Source organism: Lucilia cuprina, chromosome 2 (genome assembly GCF_022045245.1).
Source record: "Lucilia cuprina isolate Lc7/37 chromosome 2, ASM2204524v1, whole genome shotgun sequence".
NCBI classification, from domain to species: Eukaryota; Metazoa; Arthropoda; class Insecta; order Diptera; family Calliphoridae; genus Lucilia; species Lucilia cuprina.
Window position 1 is genome coordinate 49,616,501 of NC_060950.1, and position 18,931 is coordinate 49,635,431.

At 31.5% G+C, this 18,931-nt stretch overlaps 1 protein-coding gene across 2 annotated transcripts in view; it reads right to left on the bottom strand.

The window, feature by feature from the left end:
• Window positions 1-4,024: 4,024 nt before the first annotated feature.
• LOC111683703 (clavesin-2-like) overlaps window positions 4,025-18,931 on the bottom strand; it is a 41,877-nt gene continuing 26,970 nt past the window's right edge. For both annotated transcript variants that reach the window (XM_046946243.1, XM_046946246.1), the window contains exon 3: window positions 4,025-4,409. In XM_046946243.1, the coding sequence (XP_046802199.1) occupies window positions 4,083-4,409 (327 nt within the window). In that variant the 3' untranslated portion in view covers window positions 4,025-4,082. The remainder of the gene's footprint in view (window positions 4,410-18,931) is intronic.

Sequence of the window (18,931 nt, forward strand, 5' to 3'; positions counted from 1 at the left end):
TGTATAAATCACTATATCCAAAAGCATGACGGTGAGTGGACCACGAGTAGACAAGAATCCTTACATGAGTTAATGAAAACTCATTTCCCAGGTAACTTAGCATTAAAAAACAAAATGGAAAGACCACAAAAATATAGTCAAACCCCAATCATTATAGACGAGGGAATGATAAAATAAGAAATAAATAGTTTTAACCCATATAAGTAACCGGGACCAGATGGCATAATTCCAGCTGATCTGCAATATAACTCAGAATTGACTAAAACATGGCTACTGAATATATTTCAAGTCTGTCTTACATGTTCTTACGTACCGGATTAATGGACTAATTGCAATATGACGTTTATCCCAAAGGAGAGAAAACAAGGCATATCAAGGCAAACTATTGTAGACCCATCATCGTTTCTACTCAAACTCTAGAGAGAATTATTGACGTCCATATCAGAACGTCAATAGATCCAATGCTCTTATCTCCTCACGAAATGCCTACACAGAAGTATTAGGGTTCCATCTGAACACAAAATCACAAAGACTCGAAACAGCACTCCATTCCCTAAGTCAATGAGGCGTTGACAGTGGCTTGAGTGTAAACCCTATTAAAACCGAACTGGTACTCTAACTAGAAAACACAAGAACGATAATTTTGGCCTACCCCACTAAACGGGTCGTACTTTTACTTTCAGATAGTGCAAAATACCTAGGGGTGATACTTGATAGTAAAATATCATGGAAGCAAAACATCACGGCCATGGTAACTAAAGACATCTACAGGAAGGGCATAATCAAAATATGGGGACTAAACCCAAATTGGTAAACTGGATCCATGAAGCGGTTATTAAACCTATTCTCTTTTACGGGGCGGTTGTCTGGTGGAAAGATATTAAATTTGTACCGATAGCCAAGCTGCTATCAAACCTTCTATCTCCTACTCTACTTCTATCTCAACTCTTCATTACTCTCAGTATTTCATTCTATACTTACTCTATACCTTTGCCTTTGCAGTCTGAATACCTAACCTTTTTTGGAACCCTCACCTTTATTTAAAGGCTGAGGTAGCTTAGAGTTCTCTTCGAGTACATCAATCTTGTTTACCCCTATGTTTCTGCCAATGGCATGCAGTACACTTGAAGCATTGTCCGCCACGGAATGGATCAACACTTGCCGCCGGTACTGGGTTATTTAGGCCCTGCACCATCACTTTTATCTTTTTATGTTCCATGTTGTTTTTTCCAGTTTTTTGTTCTATCACCACTGATGGTGGTGGATGGTATATTTTTAAATTATATATATATTTATTACATCCCTAGTTAAAATACATAAAAACCTCATATTTTCTTAGAACTGCAGTGGAACAATATAGCAATTCATTGCCCAATGATAAGTTTTGATCAGTGGATATACCATTCTTAAGATCGACGTATTTATTAAAATTCGTATTACTTTGCCATAACAAGGTTCGATAAATGAGTTCAAAATTACATACAATAATTTTATTGTATTACCAAAAATCCAATTAATGACGTTAAAAGTCAGGAGAATTATATGCGCGGTAGAGTCAACTATTCTCATCTATTTATACAACAAAACTAGCACACCCTGGGTGCTTCGCTACAATAATTTAAATAAAATACTTACAAATTTTGTTTACTTTTCTATAAAAAATTTATTAAAATTTTTTTAATATTCATTAAGAAGCTTGTATTTTTATTTTCATTCATTTAGCTTCCACATTATAGAAAATTTCGAATGTACTATTTGAAGAAAAGTACTATAAAATACCTCTAATAGATTATCATTTAATCAAAAATTTTATGTTTCTGTGTTCAATATTATATACAATTCAAAAAATATAATTTGATGAATGAAAAAGTACTAAAAGTCCCTTTCAGTAGATTCTCATTCACTAAGGCCCCTACATTTTATTTTTTTCAATATCTATGTTCAATATCATAAAAATATATTATTTAATGAGGACTGTGTATGTTTAATAATCATATTAAAGAACATACAAAGAATATAATTTGAAGGAAGAGAAAGTACAAAAAATGGAAAAAATTTTACCTAAGTGGAAACTACTAATAAAAAGAGTACAATTTTTTCCCTTTTTGTTTAGAAATATACTTTTTTGAGAATTAAGTTTACAAATTGTTCCGTATCTAAGTCTATATATCACAGATAAAACTCAAACGATTAAAATCTGCATTAATTTGTTCCAGAAAAATATTGCTTTAAAAAAGTACCAAACAATTTACTTGAATTTGGTCTTAGTACTCGAATTCCAAAATAATAATAATATAACAACAGCTTATTTAATGTGAGTAAATAAGCTACTTTTTCATATATTATAAAAATTGGCCCAATGAGTTTGAATAAAATTAAATTTCCCGTTTTTTCTTTTTCTTTGTACTTTTTCCCCAGTTAAATAGCAAACATTGTATTACAATAAATATTACAAAGTTAGTCCGTAATTTAATAGGAATAATTCAATAAACCGAAAAAGTTTTTTTAATGTACTAAAAAAGTACCATAAATACAGTTTTCTTAATGTGCTAAAATAAGTACCATAAATACAGTTTTCTCCCTTTTACACCCAAAAGGGCTGAATTTTAAAAAAGTACGTAACAGGTGTCTCATTATTTTGAGAGATGTATCCAAAATATTTAGAAAAATGTTATTATGTTAATTAGTTCAAAAGTTATAAAGGACCAAAAAAAGTACCAAAATCACCTTTGTTACACATTTGTATGCCTTAAAAGTACGAATTTCAAAAAAGACACCCATCTGCTCATTTTAAGAGTAGATACAGGTGCATTTAAAATTTTTCTTGTATCACTAATGTTGTGTAAGATAATTAAGAAAAACTGTTTTACCCGATTTTTCCCCTTTTTACTCGTAAATGTGCAGATTTCTAAAAATCCCTCCTTAGTGGACCCACATAACCAAAAGAAACATCTACTGTCAAAATTTTATGATTCTAGGTTCAGCCGTTTGGGCTGTGCGATGATGAATTAGTTAAATAAATAGAATGCTTACCTATAAAAACTCCATTATTAGAGAAATTGTTTATAACGCAGTTTTTCTATATATATATATATATATATATATTATATATATATATATATATATATATATATATATATATATATATATATATATATATATAATATATATATATATATATATATATATATATAAATATATATATATATATATATATATATATATATATATATAAAAGAGTAGTGTTACTGACTGACTAATTCATCATCGCACAGCCCAAACGCCTGAACCTAGAATTATAAAATTTTTACAGTAGATGTGTTTTTGGTTATGTAGGTCCACTAAGGAGGGATTTTTAGAAATCTGCACATTTACGGGTAAAAAGGGGAAAAATCGGGTAAAACAGTTTTTCTTAATTATCTTACACAACATTAGTGATACAAGAAAAATTTTAAATGCACCTGCATCTACTCTTAAAATGAGCAGTCTGGTACTTTTTTCAAATTCGTACTTTTAAGGCATACAAATGTGTAACAAAGGTATATAAAAGAAGAAGATTATTTGTTTCGAATTTAATCGCTTTATTCGTATCCTTTTTGATATTTTTATGTTACTAAATATAGTTAAAGTAATTTTTTAAAGGGGTCTTAATGGGTAGCAGGTTTTTATGGACCATATTCTACTAATTAAACATGTTTATGTCGAATTAGTTTTTGTAATTTTTTTTAGCCACAAATGAGCATTATAATTCTTTTTTGAAGGTATCCTTTTATAGGGGGTAGGGTCAATTATGGTCCTATGTCCGCCATAATTTTAAGAAATAAAAACTGACTCTCTATAGTGCATTTTATAAAGGCATATTTTGCTTCTATTTGAAAAAGAAATATAAATAACAAAGTTTTACATACACTATTAACAACTTTCTAATAACATATTTTGTGCGATTAAAAATATTAAATAAATAGAATGCTTACCTATAAAAACTCCATTATTAGAGAAATTGTTTATAACGCTGTTTTTCAAATAGAAGTAAGGATTCAGTTTTTTATTACATACATGTTACAAATATTTTTATACTATGATTACATATTATCTTTTAAACATATTGGAGACTTAGTATAAACAATTGTTTTCATAATTCGATATTCCTTTGGAATGTCTGATTGACTGCACACAATTAAAAAATTAAACCAATCAAAATGATTAACATTGGGTGCTTCGCCACCTAATTCGGGAGGTAATATATCTTTACAAATAAGATTGTGCATTGAGCTCAGGTTTAATCCATGCACAAAAATACGTTTCTTAATTTTCTCTTTAAAAAATGGTTTTATAGCTGTTAGGGTAAATTCCACGTACCAGGGCTGAGCGATGAAATGGATTCCTTTAAATCTTACTGGCATAAATTCCTAAAAAGTATAATTTTAAATTAATATAATTTAAGCAACATTTGCTAACGTTCAAAGGCAATTTCATTTAAAGTGTTAAATTATATATGTTAATTTAACTTCTATAAAAGTACAACCAACCCCATAAGAAATGAATAACCGATACTAACACAAACAAAATGAGTTTACTAACACACATGCAATTTTTTTATAGAATTGCTGAAAAAAATTTTATGCATGATTCCATCAACAATGACAGCAAAATTACCGGTCCAATAACTGTTACTGTGTTACAGAGTTGTATTTTTCGTCTTTACAAATTAATTGTCTCTGAGAATACCAAAGATCAAGAAGCGAATAATTAAAAATTGTTACAAAATCTTTTAATTATTAAAAATAAAGTGAATTATTAAAAATTATATTTTTAAAAAGTGCAGGAAGTGGATCAGAATATATGTTTAAGTCGACAGAACTCATAAGTGCAAGGGTGATGCAGCATCACATGTACATAAATGATTCCATCACTTTTTACATATTGCCTTTAAGAAAGTGATGGGAGCTTTGTTCTACGCAATGATGGATGCATTCTCAGTAGTGTCAGTAAATTGACCGTTCAAATGACTATCACTGTTCTTATAGGGAATTCAAACATAAAACCACTGAACACCAAGAAGTGAAACGCGGTCAAAATACCAAGCAGTTGAATTACTTAATTCGGCCTCTGAATGATAAAAGCCAATTAATTGGCTTAACACATTCGTAATGGCGTAAACACATTGGTAATTCGTTTTGACAGTTGATCATTGTTTTTTATTCATTGTTTTATAATTTTTTCGAAAAGCCAAACGAGACTCCTGGAAACTTTTCTGTGAACAGGTAGATAGCGTAAATAACGTATCGAAGATAAAAAATTCCTATCCAAAACTCATGTCCAACCGGAATCCATGATCGATGACACGGGTAGGAGGCTTGAGAATATGGAGGAGACAATGAAACTCCTAATGGACTCTCATTTCCCACTCGGAGTATCGAATAACATAGATGAACCGATATTGGAGGAAGGGGAGGGTAACATGGAAATATTTATTACATTTGACATGGTTAAAGGGGCAATCATAAGCTTTGCTCCCTATAAAGCTGCAGGGCCAGATGGCATTTTTCCGGCACTTTTGCAGATGGGGGCGGGACTGGTTTCCGTACATCCCCAGTTAAATGGCAAGATGCAAGGGTAATATTTATATCCAAACCAGGGAAACCTAGCTATGCGACACCTAAATCCTATCGACCGATAAGTCTTACGTCCTTCCTACTTAAAACCTTGGAACAGATAGTCGATAGCATGGTTAAAAGCAGTATACCATACAAAGACCTTAAATATAAGCAGCATGCTTAAAATACAGTGGAAACCGCTTTAAACGAAGTCGTCCACTACATAGGTGAATCTTTCGATAGCAAACTGTATACACTGGCGGTATGCATTGACATCGAAGGCGCTTTCAATAACGTGCACACTGATACCCTTATCCAATCCCTAGACCAGTTTTATGCAAGATGTATACCACAGGGAGGCATTTTGCCACCTTTAATAGCCTCCTAAGGACCCTAACCGAGAAAGGACTTAGACCTGTGCAGACGATGTCGTAATACTTTTAAATGGAAAGGATCCAAATTACTTGTGTAGACGAGCTGAGGAGGCTCTGAATACGGCCTTGAGCTGGGCTCAACCGAGAGGCCTCAATATTAACCCGGCGAAGACGGAAATCTGTCTTTTCACAAGAAAAACAAACATTTCTACATATTTAGGGGACAAAATGTGTCTGGGATTCTACATTGAAGACCCAGAAACAGAAATATACCACCGTTTACCTAATCATAACACAAGCTTTCAGGCAGAAGTACGAGCAATAACGGAATGTGTAAATTGGGTGAGTATAAATATGGCGCCCACAGGGCTTAATTTATTTACCGACAGCAAGAAGGCAATTAGGGCGATATCAGGTGATAGAATTAAATCTAAGACCGTATTGGATTGTAAGAAAGCTTTAACTGAATACTCTCCCAGAGGTAAGGTTTACATCATATGGGTACCAGGCCACTCGGGAGTAGTCGGCAACGAAAGGGCGAATGTAATAGCTTCAAAGGGAAGAAACGCAAAACCATTCGACGCAACAAAAGCTGAATTAAAAATATGGATGAGGGAATTTCATAAGGCCTCTTGGAATAATGAAACGGTGGGTAGAACCACAAAGATTCTATGGGGTGACCCTGATGAGAGCAAGACGAGAAATCTCCTCAAAATGAGCAAGTCTGAGGTTAGTATGATGGTACGTATTCTGAGTGGACACACAGGATTACGTGCACATCTATACAAAATTGGACGTGCGGATTTAGACGAATGGAGAGCATGTAGAGAGACAGTGAAACTCTGGAGCACTTTCTTTGCCACTGTGAGGCATTCGTCGATGTTAGATCCAAGTTTCTTGGAAGTGATGTTATTTCGGAAATAACATTCTTAACAAACACTGATTGGAAGATTCTTAGGAATTACGTCCAAGAAACTGAGTTTCTAAACATGGAAAAATAATACATTCAATGAACAATTTCTTTCATGAATTGGAGCGCACAACAGGCCCGATAGTGGCCTAGGTGTATTTTTTCGGATTGTATACATCCTCCTATCAACCTAACCTAACCTATAATTTTTTGGAATATTTGTGTGTGTACGATACAAAAATATGTTTTTTACATTATTTTAATAAGTTTAGTTATATAACTTAATTTTATAGAATTTTAAACGACACTACCGATTTTTGTATTGATGAATTAATGGCCAAATTCACCTATAAACACTAATAAATTCTACATTAGTAATTTTAAAGTAGACGTAAATTTAGAAGGATAGGCCCTTATTTACCCCTACTCCCCTATGAGTCCTCTTGTAAAAATTCCTTTTTTTTGTCAAGAATAAGTAAAAATATTCCGGAATTAACATACTGACTATTAAAAGACGTTAACACGTGCCGCTTGTGGCTCAAAGATTGAAAAAATCCAAATTTTTAGCTCCAGCACGGCAAATAATAGAATCGAGCTTAGTGCCTCAAAACAAAGTTAATATTGCATTTCATAATTTATAATGTATACATTAGGGTATTCAATTATTCGGGTTTTTGTCTTATTCGGTTTATTCGACAAATAATTATTTGAGGTTTTACCTTAGCCGGTTAATAATCGGATAATTAAAAATTATTCGGTTATTCGAATAAAAGGAAACTAAGTGTAACTATTGCTTTTTACAATTAAATTTATTCATATTACACCCTGTAACAATTTTGAAAAAAAAACTTTTATGCATGGATTATGAAAAACTGAGTACACAGAGTTAATACTAATCCACAGTTTCCTGTACACATATATTTTTTCATGTTTGAAAATAACTTTCGCACGTTTTAAAAACAAAAATATTTGCACTTATCGCAAATCTTCATTTAACGTGAAATATGTTCCCTTTTCATTTTTTTTCGTTCACAAACTTTTTTGTCGTGAAAAAATTCCACTCTTATGAAATTTGTTGATGGAATTTTGTAAACATTCAACAACTGTTCCATACAAAATCAACTATTGTATATGAATTGTTCACAACAAGTTCACGATAGCAATTTTCTCTTCGAGGGATTTCAAGGGAACAAAAGTTTCACTTCAATTGGCGATTTTCACTTCTTTCACTTTAATTCTATGTTAATTTTTTTTAAGTTTTTTGTTTTTCTCAAATACTAGAAATTATTCCTTTTTATGTGAAATGCTTTTCTATATAAAGAAATTATTGTTTTTAAAATTTTGAACTAGTCCTAGAATTCATACGTTCTACTGAACACTAGTTCAACTATAACTGTTGCTGAAGAACTTATTAGAAATATTTAAGGACACAACAATGTTCCTAAAAACTTGTTGTAGAAGTAAAGGCGATATAATTATTTCCATAATTTTTATTCAAGAATCAGAAATGTCATAAAAATCATAAAATAAGTTTTCTTTATTATAGAAAAATTATTAAGAAATTAAGAAAAGAAGAAAATTATTACTAAAATATTCAATTTTGTAAAAAAATGTAGTAATTTACTTCTAAATAGTGAAATTTGACAATTTTCATTTATTCGAAGGGCAGTATCGATTAATTTTTGACGACACCTAAATCCTATCGACCGATAAGTCTTACGTCCTTCCTACTTAAAACCTTGGAACAGATAGTCGATAGCATGGTTAAAAGCAGTATACCATACAAAGACCTTAAATATAAGCAGCATGCTTAAAATACAGTGGAAACCGCTTTAAACGAAGTCGTCCACTACATAGGTGAATCTTTCGATAGCAAACTGTATACACTGGCGGTATGCATTGACATCGAAGGCGCTTTCAATAACGTGCACACTGATACCCTTATCCAATCCCTAGACCAGTTTTATGCAAGATGTATACCACAGGGAGGCATTTTGCCACCTTTAATAGCCTCCTAAGGACCCTAACCGAGAAAGGACTTAGACCTGTGCAGACGATGTCGTAATACTTTTAAATGGAAAGGATCCAAATTACTTGTGTAGACGAGCTGAGGAGGCTCTGAATACGGCCTTGAGCTGGGCTCAACCGAGAGGCCTCAATATTAACCCGGCGAAGACGGAAATCTGTCTTTTCACAAGAAAAACAAACATTTCTACATATTTAGGGGACAAAATGTGTCTGGGATTCTACATTGAAGACCCAGAAACAGAAATATACCACCGTTTACCTAATCATAACACAAGCTTTCAGGCAGAAGTACGAGCAATAACGGAATGTGTAAATTGGGTGAGTATAAATATGGCGCCCACAGGGCTTAATTTATTTACCGACAGCAAGAAGGCAATTAGGGCGATATCAGGTGATAGAATTAAATCTAAGACCGTATTGGATTGTAAGAAAGCTTTAACTGAATACTCTCCCAGAGGTAAGGTTTACATCATATGGGTACCAGGCCACTCGGGAGTAGTCGGCAACGAAAGGGCGAATGTAATAGCTTCAAAGGGAAGAAACGCAAAACCATTCGACGCAACAAAAGCTGAATTAAAAATATGGATGAGGGAATTTCATAAGGCCTCTTGGAATAATGAAACGGTGGGTAGAACCACAAAGATTCTATGGGGTGACCCTGATGAGAGCAAGACGAGAAATCTCCTCAAAATGAGCAAGTCTGAGGTTAGTATGATGGTACGTATTCTGAGTGGACACACAGGATTACGTGCACATCTATACAAAATTGGACGTGCGGATTTAGACGAATGGAGAGCATGTAGAGAGACAGTGAAACTCTGGAGCACTTTCTTTGCCACTGTGAGGCATTCGTCGATGTTAGATCCAAGTATCTTGGAAGTGATGTTATTTCGGAAATAACATTCTTAACAAACACTGATTGGAAGATTCTTAGGAATTACGTCCAAGAAACTGAGTTTCTAAACATGGAAAAATAATACATTCAATGAACAATTTCTTTCATGAATTGGAGCGCACAACAGGCCCGATAGTGGCCTAGGTGTATTTTTTCGGATTGTATACATCCTCCTATCAACCTAACCTAACCTATAATTTTTTGGAATATTTGTGTGTGTACGATACAAAAATATGTTTTTTACATTATTTTAATAAGTTTAGATATATAACTTAATTTTATAGAATTTTAAACGACACTACCGATTTTTGTATTGATGAATTAATGGCCAAATTCACCTATAAACACTAATAAATTCTACATTAGTAATTTTAAAGTAGACGTAAATTTAGAAGGATAGGCCCTTATTTACCCCTACTCCCCTATGAGTCCTCTTGTAAAAATTCCTTTTTTTTGTCAAGAATAAGTAAAAATATTCCGGAATTAACATACTGACTATTAAAAGACGTTAACACGTGCCGCTTGTGGCTCAAAGATTGAAAAAATCCAAATTTTTAGCTCCAGCACGGCAAATAATAGAATCGAGCTTAGTGCCTCAAAACAAAGTTAATATTGCATTTCATAATTTATAATGTATACATTAGGGTATTCAATTATTCGGGTTTTTGTCTTATTCGGTTTATTCGACAAATAATTATTTGAGGTTTTACCTTAGCCGGTTAATAATCGGATAATTAAAAATTATTCGGTTATTCGAATAAAAGGAAACTAAGTGTAACTATTGCTTTTTACAATTAAATTTATTCATATTACACCCTGTAACAATTTTGAAAAAAAAACTTTTATGCATGGATTATGAAAAACTGAGTACACAGAGTTAATACTAATCCACAGTTTCCTGTACACATATATTTTTTCATGTTTGAAAATAACTTTCGCACGTTTTAAAAACAAAAATATTTGCACTTATCGCAAATCTTCATTTAACGTGAAATATGTTCCCTTTTCATTTTTTTCGTTCACAAACTTTTTTGTCGTGAAAAAATTCCACTCTTATGAAATTTGTTGATGGAATTTTGTAAACATTCAACAACTGTTCCATACAAAATCAACTATTGTATATGAATTGTTCACAACAAGTTCACGATAGCAATTTTCTCTTCGAGGGATTTCAAGGGAACAAAAGTTTCACTTCAATTGGCGATTTTCACTTCTTTCACTTTAATTCTATGTTAATTTTTTTTAAGTTTTTTGTTTTTCTCAAATACTAGAAATTATTCCTTTTTATTATGTGAAATGCTTTTCTATATAAAGAAATTATTGTTTTTAAAATTTTGAACTAGTCCTAGAATTCATACGTTCTACTGAACACTAGTTCAACTATAACTGTTGCTGAAGAACTTATTAGAAATATTTAAGGACACAACAATGTTCCTAAAAACTTGTTGTAGAAGTAAAGGCGATATAATTATTTCCATAATTTTTATTCAAGAATCAGAAATGTCATAAAAATCATAAAATAAGTTTTCTTTATTATAGAAAAATTATTAAGAAATTAAGAAAAGAAGAAAATTATTACTAAAATATTCAATTTTGTAAAAAAATGTAGTAATTTACTTCTAAATAGTGAAATTTGACAATTTTCATTTATTCGAAGGGCAGTATCGATTAATTTTTGACGATTAATCGTCAAAAATTAATCGATTAACCGATCGACGATTAATTGTTTGAATACTCTAGTATACATACGGTGATCAGACGTTCTGTATTATACAGAGCAGTATTGTATTTTAGAGTCTAGTTCTGTATAAATTATTCTTTGCTAAAAAACATAAAAATGTTCTGTATTTTATTTAATGTTCTGTGAATTCCTCTACCAACACACATTGGGGCAGAATGGAAATTTTTTGGAAATAAATCTGGCATTTCTAAACGGCTGATCCGATCGGGATAAAATTTGGCGTGAGCGTAGCCAAGGAGTATTTAAGTTTAAGTTTTGAAGATGAACCCCGCAGATGCCCCAGGGACGGAGCTGTGGCGGCTCAAAGTAGGGTACCTATGACATGTCAAATTTTTAAACTAGTGACATTTTTTTGTTTTTCACCCAAATACAAAGAAAGTGCTCGACGAGATCTTGAAAAAACATGCTTGGACATACTACTTATCTCTTATAATATCCGAGTTATAGGCATTTAAAAATTTAGTGATACAAAATTTACCATACCTTGGTCCGCATTTTTTTGAATACCGGGCGTAATTTTGGACCAAATGGACTCAATTTTTTCTTGTTAGTTAGACAACAAAATTTACAATAATATACAAATTTCAGATCAATATCATTTACAGATCAAAAAATATACGTTTTTTAATTTTAAAATTAAAAAAATTTTAGATTTTTGCCGTTTTTTTGCCCAAAATGTGTCTTAACTCTTTTATTAATAAAATAAAATTTTCTTTAAGAACATATAACAATTTTATAGTTTTCTAAAAGGTATCTTTACGCAGAACGCTTTGGCGTAAAAAACTTGTCCTATTTTTTGAAAATGTTGCCACTGCGTTCTTCCAAATATGACCTATTTTTTATCAAAACTTCAACTTTGGGCAACATGTTCTAAAATCCCAAAGCTGGGATCAGAAAACTGAAAGCAGTTTTGGAAACCTCAATATGTTTTCTATTTACTCCAAAAGTATTTTCCCAGCCCTGAAAGAAATGTGGACCCTATGGGCAAAAATGTAAAAAATCCCATTTTTGGGATTTTCATTCCTATTTTTGGGAATTGCGGGATGCCCTTTGACCTTTTCAATTTTTTTTTGCATTTTCTTATTTGAAATGACAAATTTAACAAGCGTTGAAGATTTCATTGAGTTTTGTTCATAAATAAAGATTTTGTCATATATTACATATTTGTTAAATTTCAAAACTATGATTTATATCAAAATTTTAATAGGGTCGCAGATAGCTACAACAATTTAGTCCATATTTATCCCTTAATATATTTTTTTAATTAGATATGGAAATTCTCGACCCTTTACAAAAAATTTCAAGCCAATATCTCAATTACATTCAAAAATATGTTCATTTAAACCTGTGACCTTTAATTTCATCTTTTTCATATTTTAGTATTAAGTATGACAGAACATACATTTGGTGTTGAATAAAATATTTGGACAAAAATTATTTAGTTAATTATTTTATTAAAGACTATAACATTGTATATACAAAAAAAAATAAAATTTTATTATGAGCCACACACAACAACACCTAAATCACCCCACACAAACCACCTTTCCCGCCCACCGAAATATAAAACACAATTTAATACAATATCATCAGTTAGTATAATAGCTTTTTTTATTTGAACTGTTTATCTTAAACATAATAGTTAAAACTTATATAGTTAATTCCTAACACTACTTATTTTCTATAAAATAATCATAACGGTATACATATCCATAAGGTAATATAAGTCCTTTAAATCTTTCTCGTTTTGAGATGATAGAGTTTCATAACAAATCCATCTTTTTCGCATAGTTGAAAGAAGAGGATCAGAAGATAGAAGTAAACTATTAAAAATATCTTCATTCTGTGATTGCCTGGAGCATTTTCTTAAGCTGAAAAGTTGAACATGCTTAAAATCTCGATTCCTCGCTTCCTGGGCTTCTTCTGTTAACTCTCCAAGTGGAAGAATATTCGATTCAATTATTATTTGACCATGACACAATACTTTGTGTACTGTTGGTGTTAGTTCCCTCCGTGGATACAGAGATACAAGTAATTTAGAAATTTCAGATGTATATTCCCCAAATCGATTTCCATTAATTTTATGTTTATTATTCAGTGCCATTAAAATAGTGTTAACTGTTCGAACCAACTCCTTGTTGATTCCAGTTATTTTTGAAGTAATTTCAAAATCACGAAAAAACCTTCTCGCCGTATTACCGTCATTTGTACTACCGCAACTTGGAAGTGGTTTGTCGATGTTTAATCCCATCTGAACTTTAAATTCTTCTTGGATTCTGTTTTTTTCCGCAGCTCTCAGTTCTTTCAATTCTTCATTATTTTTTGTTGATTTAGTAAGATTCTCTGGCACACTTCTATATTTGAGGTCGTATGCTATGTGTAAAAAGTAATCCAAAAATCGTATTCTGGCATGTAGTGGTGAAATTCCGAAAGACAGGACTTCTTCATTAATACTTCTGCTTTTGTTTATATTTGAGAATTGGGACTTTTTCTCATTACATATTGTGCATCTCCAGAAGGAAGAAGTTTCTGTTATGGTATTGCTGACCTTTCCATCAATCATTGTTAAGCTTAGCTGATATGATACGTTAATAGAGAATTCCTTTATTTTTATGCAAATGGGCTCCAGTGCATTTATTTCGTCTTTTAAATATTCCACTAAATCTTTTGTTCTTTTCTTTGACTCCTTTATATATTCAAATCCAATGGGTCTACAAAAATTTTTTGAACTCGGAGTTGTATTGGTCCATATATCTTCAAATGAATTTCCGATGCTTGACGATGATGGATTAAGGGAATATGAACGAATTCGTAATGGCACTAATGATGACATAAATACACTTTTGTAGTCTGCTAATGTTCCGACTTCCACAAGCTTGTTGTATTCTGAAAGTGCTGATAAACCGTCACATCCCCACTTACACATTAAGACAACATCAACACATTAAGACAACAATCTGACACAATTCTTGATGCTGTTAATGATGTGGAAGCATCAATAGGTGATGGTAGGATAGTTTGGTTTTTTCCTGGATCGCCTTGTATGATGGTAATATATTGTGTCCTTTTTCATGCAGAGCTTTCCTTAATATTTGGTACTTATTTCGACTGAGACCCAGTCCCAACATAAGCGCTATTGCTTCCTCTTCATAAAATTTGATTGTATGTTGGAGTTGGTATACTTTCCACAATTCGCTTAAGTGGTTTTGGTGATGCAATAGAAAGAATAGTTGCAATATGTACGTCATCCATAGGTTTGGTTTTCCTTTTTCAGCATTTCGTTTAAATGTATCAGCAATTTCGTCATTTGAGATTGAAAAAAGTTTTTGTGTGACCCTCTTTTTGGACCTTGAACATAAGTCTTCGTATGACTTGCAAGGGCGCTCCTGCTGATGTGTTGTAAGTTGAGATTTCCGTAGTAGTATCCATCCAACTACAAAATTGTAATCGAAATTTCTTTTGATGATTCCATCCACAGACTTACTTTTTACATCAAAAAGTTTTAAAAAGTTTTCAATTTTTGATATGCCTGTTTTTGGTCTACTTTGTCTACTAAATGAGTTTTATATAAATTTGAAATGTCTTCAATTCTTTCTGCCCTTTTGAAGATACACTCCATAAAACGGAACACAACTCTTCGTACTTTAATGTAATCTTCATTGTAGATTTATTAAATATGGTACTTAAAATCTGAGAAGTTTACTTATATACCAATTCTTGTCATTTCCGATACAGGTATTCCAAAGTAAAAAATTACGAACTGTCTACCTATTAACATTTAGGACTATATTACTATAACCTGTAATTCAGTCATTGATATTTCTTATAGTGAATGAATCAAAATTATCATTACCTGTATATTTCAATTATAAGGATAAGCAAACAAATAGAAAATAGGTAAATATAAGATTTAAACATGTTCTGTCATATTTAATACTAAAATATGAAAAAATATGAAATTAAAGGATACAGGTTTAAATGAACATATTTTTGAATGTAATTGAGATATTGGCTTGAAATTTTTTGTAAAGGGTCGAGAATTTCCATATCTAACTAAAAAAAGATATTAAGGGATAAATATGGACTAAATGTTGTTGAGCTATCTGCGACCCTATTAAAATTTTGATATAATCATATAAATATAAATTAGTTTAAAAATTAACAAATATGTTAATATATGACAAATCTTTATTTATGAACAAAACTTAATGAAATCTTCAAAGCTTGTTAAATTTGTCATTTTCAAATAAGAAAATGCAAAAAAAAAATTGAAAAGAGGTCAAAGGGCATCCCGCAATTCCCAAAAATAGGAATGAAAATCCCAAAAATGGGGATTTTTTACATTTTTTGCCCATAGGGTCCACATTCTTTGAGGGCTGGAAAAATACTTTTGGAGTAAATAGAAAACATATTGAGGTTTCCAAAACTGCTTTCAGTTTTCTGATCCCAGCTTTGGGATTTTAGAACATGTTGCCCAAAGTTGAAGTTCTGATAAAAAATAGGTCATATTTGGAAGAACGCAGTGGCAACATTTTCAAAAAATAGGACAAGTTTTTTACGCCAAAGCGTTCTGCGTAAAGATACCTTTTAGAAAACTATAAAATTGTTATATGTTCTTAAAGAAAATTTTATTTTATTAATAAAAGAGTTAAGACACATTTTGGGCAAAAAACGGCAAAAATCTAAAATTTTTTGAATTTTAAAATTAAAAAACGTATATTTTTGGATCTGTAAATGATATTGATCTGAAATTTTTTGTATATTATTGTAAATTTTGTTGTCTAACTAACAAGGAGATAAGATCTCGTCGAGCACTTTCAGAAAATATAAAAATCTTTGTATTTGGGTGAAAAACAAAAAAAATGACACGAGTTTAAAAATTTGACATGTCGTAGGTACCCTACTTTGAGCCGCCACAGCTCCGTCCCTGGGGCATCTGCGGGGTTCATCTTCAAAACTTAAACTCGAATACTCTTGGCTACGCTCACTCCAAATTTTGTCCCGATCGGATCAGCCGTTTAGAAATGCCAGATTTATTTCCAAAAAATTTCCATTCTGCCCCACTGTGCAACATTTATAAGGATAGGCCCATATTTCCCCCTACTGCCCTTTGAGCCCTCTTTTAAAAAGTCTCTTTTTTTGACAAAAATTTTCCGGAATAAAGTTAAAAAATAAATCAAATGCTTTATTTTTTTTAAATCCCCATTTTTTTAACATACGGACTGGTGTAAGGTATCATATAGCCGGCTATGCCCGACTATACATTCATACTTGTTTCAATTATAAACATTTACTAACACTGTTAAGTAGCTGATAAAAATCAACAATGACATTTGGCATACTTTGATATATCAAACAATAATAGTAACAAAATGCTGTTGCCGAAAAAAACAGATACATAAGTGAATATGCTTTACGTAAACACCTGTCGTATTGGCCTTATAGGACCACTGGGTAAGCTTTTGAGGCGACTCACCACCACCACTTTGTGCTCCTTAAACTTTACTAATGTACTCGAGCTACCTAATCTCTTACCATTGCTTAACTACCGAGATGCAAAAACATCACTTTAGTTTTCAACAATGAATGTGTGATTCGGCAATAGCACCTACAGACGTAATCAGTGGATACACTGTGGTCTGGTACGGACAGAGTAAACCCTAAACCCAGTATTCTCTTCCCGGGTTTAAACCGCAGCCACCACGTACATACCAAATGGAATACTCCAATAACCGGGACAAGACAAAGATGGATGGCATCAAATTATCCTGGCAAACAGGGAAGAGTTGGTGTCAAAGGAATAGGTTACTGAATGAATCAAGGGTATATGGACCTCGCCACACCCAAATACTCGTAAGAATGACGAGTGTTTTCTCTTGAATTTGGGTCACCTACATCTGTTTATTTTGCCGAAGTTATGTAAAATTTAAAAAATAAATAAAAAATTGTTGTGGTGAAAATGTCAGAATAATAAATTAAAATATCGTTACCCAGCAAACACAGAGTGTTCATGTAAAATCTAGAAAGGTTGTAAATCAAACTATTTTTAAATTTTAAAACTCTAAATCGAATGTAAACGTTAAATGAGTTTCTCTTTTAAAGAACAGTTAATGTTTAATATTAAAAAAATTAATAACATTTTTAAAACGTTTGATTATGTGTTTGTTGGGTTTAAATAATAATATGGGGAATATACTAATACTATCATAAGTTTTTCTATTACTACATTCAATCGACTTAGGTTTTTGACAACAGACTTAGGTCCTTGACAGCAGAGTTTTCGCTCTATATACTCTATGATAACCTGTGCCTGCGTTCTGTAACTTTCGAATCGACAAAAAAATTCGAAAAATTGATAATCGTCTTGTTTAAAACAGGGTGAACACACGTAATTCAAATATATTTTGGTTAATTGTAATGTGTTCATTTTAAAAATTCGAATTAGGCAACTAAAAAGTGGAAGACTCTAATATTTCAGTGTTTTTTTCTCGACTCGAAAGTTACAGAACACGGGAACTGATTTAGAAAATGATGGTTAATGTGTTTTATTTACGCCTGTTCTGTATTTTGCTGAAAACAATATTGTCACCGTATATACATAATTCTTCTTTCTTTGAATCAAACAAAGTTGCAACACATTTTGTCTCCAAAAACTTGACTTGGTCGCATACTTCGTATTCCTTGATATTATGTTATAAATGTTGCAGTTATGTAAATATTTTACATATTAGTTGTGTTTTGTTGCTAACTTTCAAAAACAATTTCATATATATTTAAAATTTATAAATGTTGGGAGTATAAAATTATATAAGTTAATTTTATTTTTTGATAAAAATTTAAATACAAATATGAATGTAAAAATGTCAAATAATAATTTTTTTAAAATAATATTGAAATTAAAAAATATTTAGAAGTACATAGATTTAGTATTTCAAAAAGATGCAAAACAGAAAAACTGGTTGAAAATTTGAATGTTATTTAAAATTCCCCAGGTCATTAATGTGTCTCAGATTAAAAGAGACAGAAAATAGTAATTTTCGGATTCACCATTAAGTTATAAATAAAATTGAAACATTATTTTAGTTGAAATATTTTACTTTTGTTCACTACTCTATTCAATTTACATCTCTTACCCCTATTTTCACCACCTCCAATTATCGTTTAACTTATAGTTATCGTAAGACAATAACTATTTTTATATGAGAACTGTCAATATAACTTAAAGTAAAAAATAACTAGACATGGTGAAAATGGGGGTTAAACCATCAAATTTAATAAGTACTACAATATGGATCTAGCTTTACTGTGTTGAATAGATTGATATAATTTTTGAATTCGAAGAGTTAATTTATTCCACACTATTTTATTTTGATATTGTGATGACAA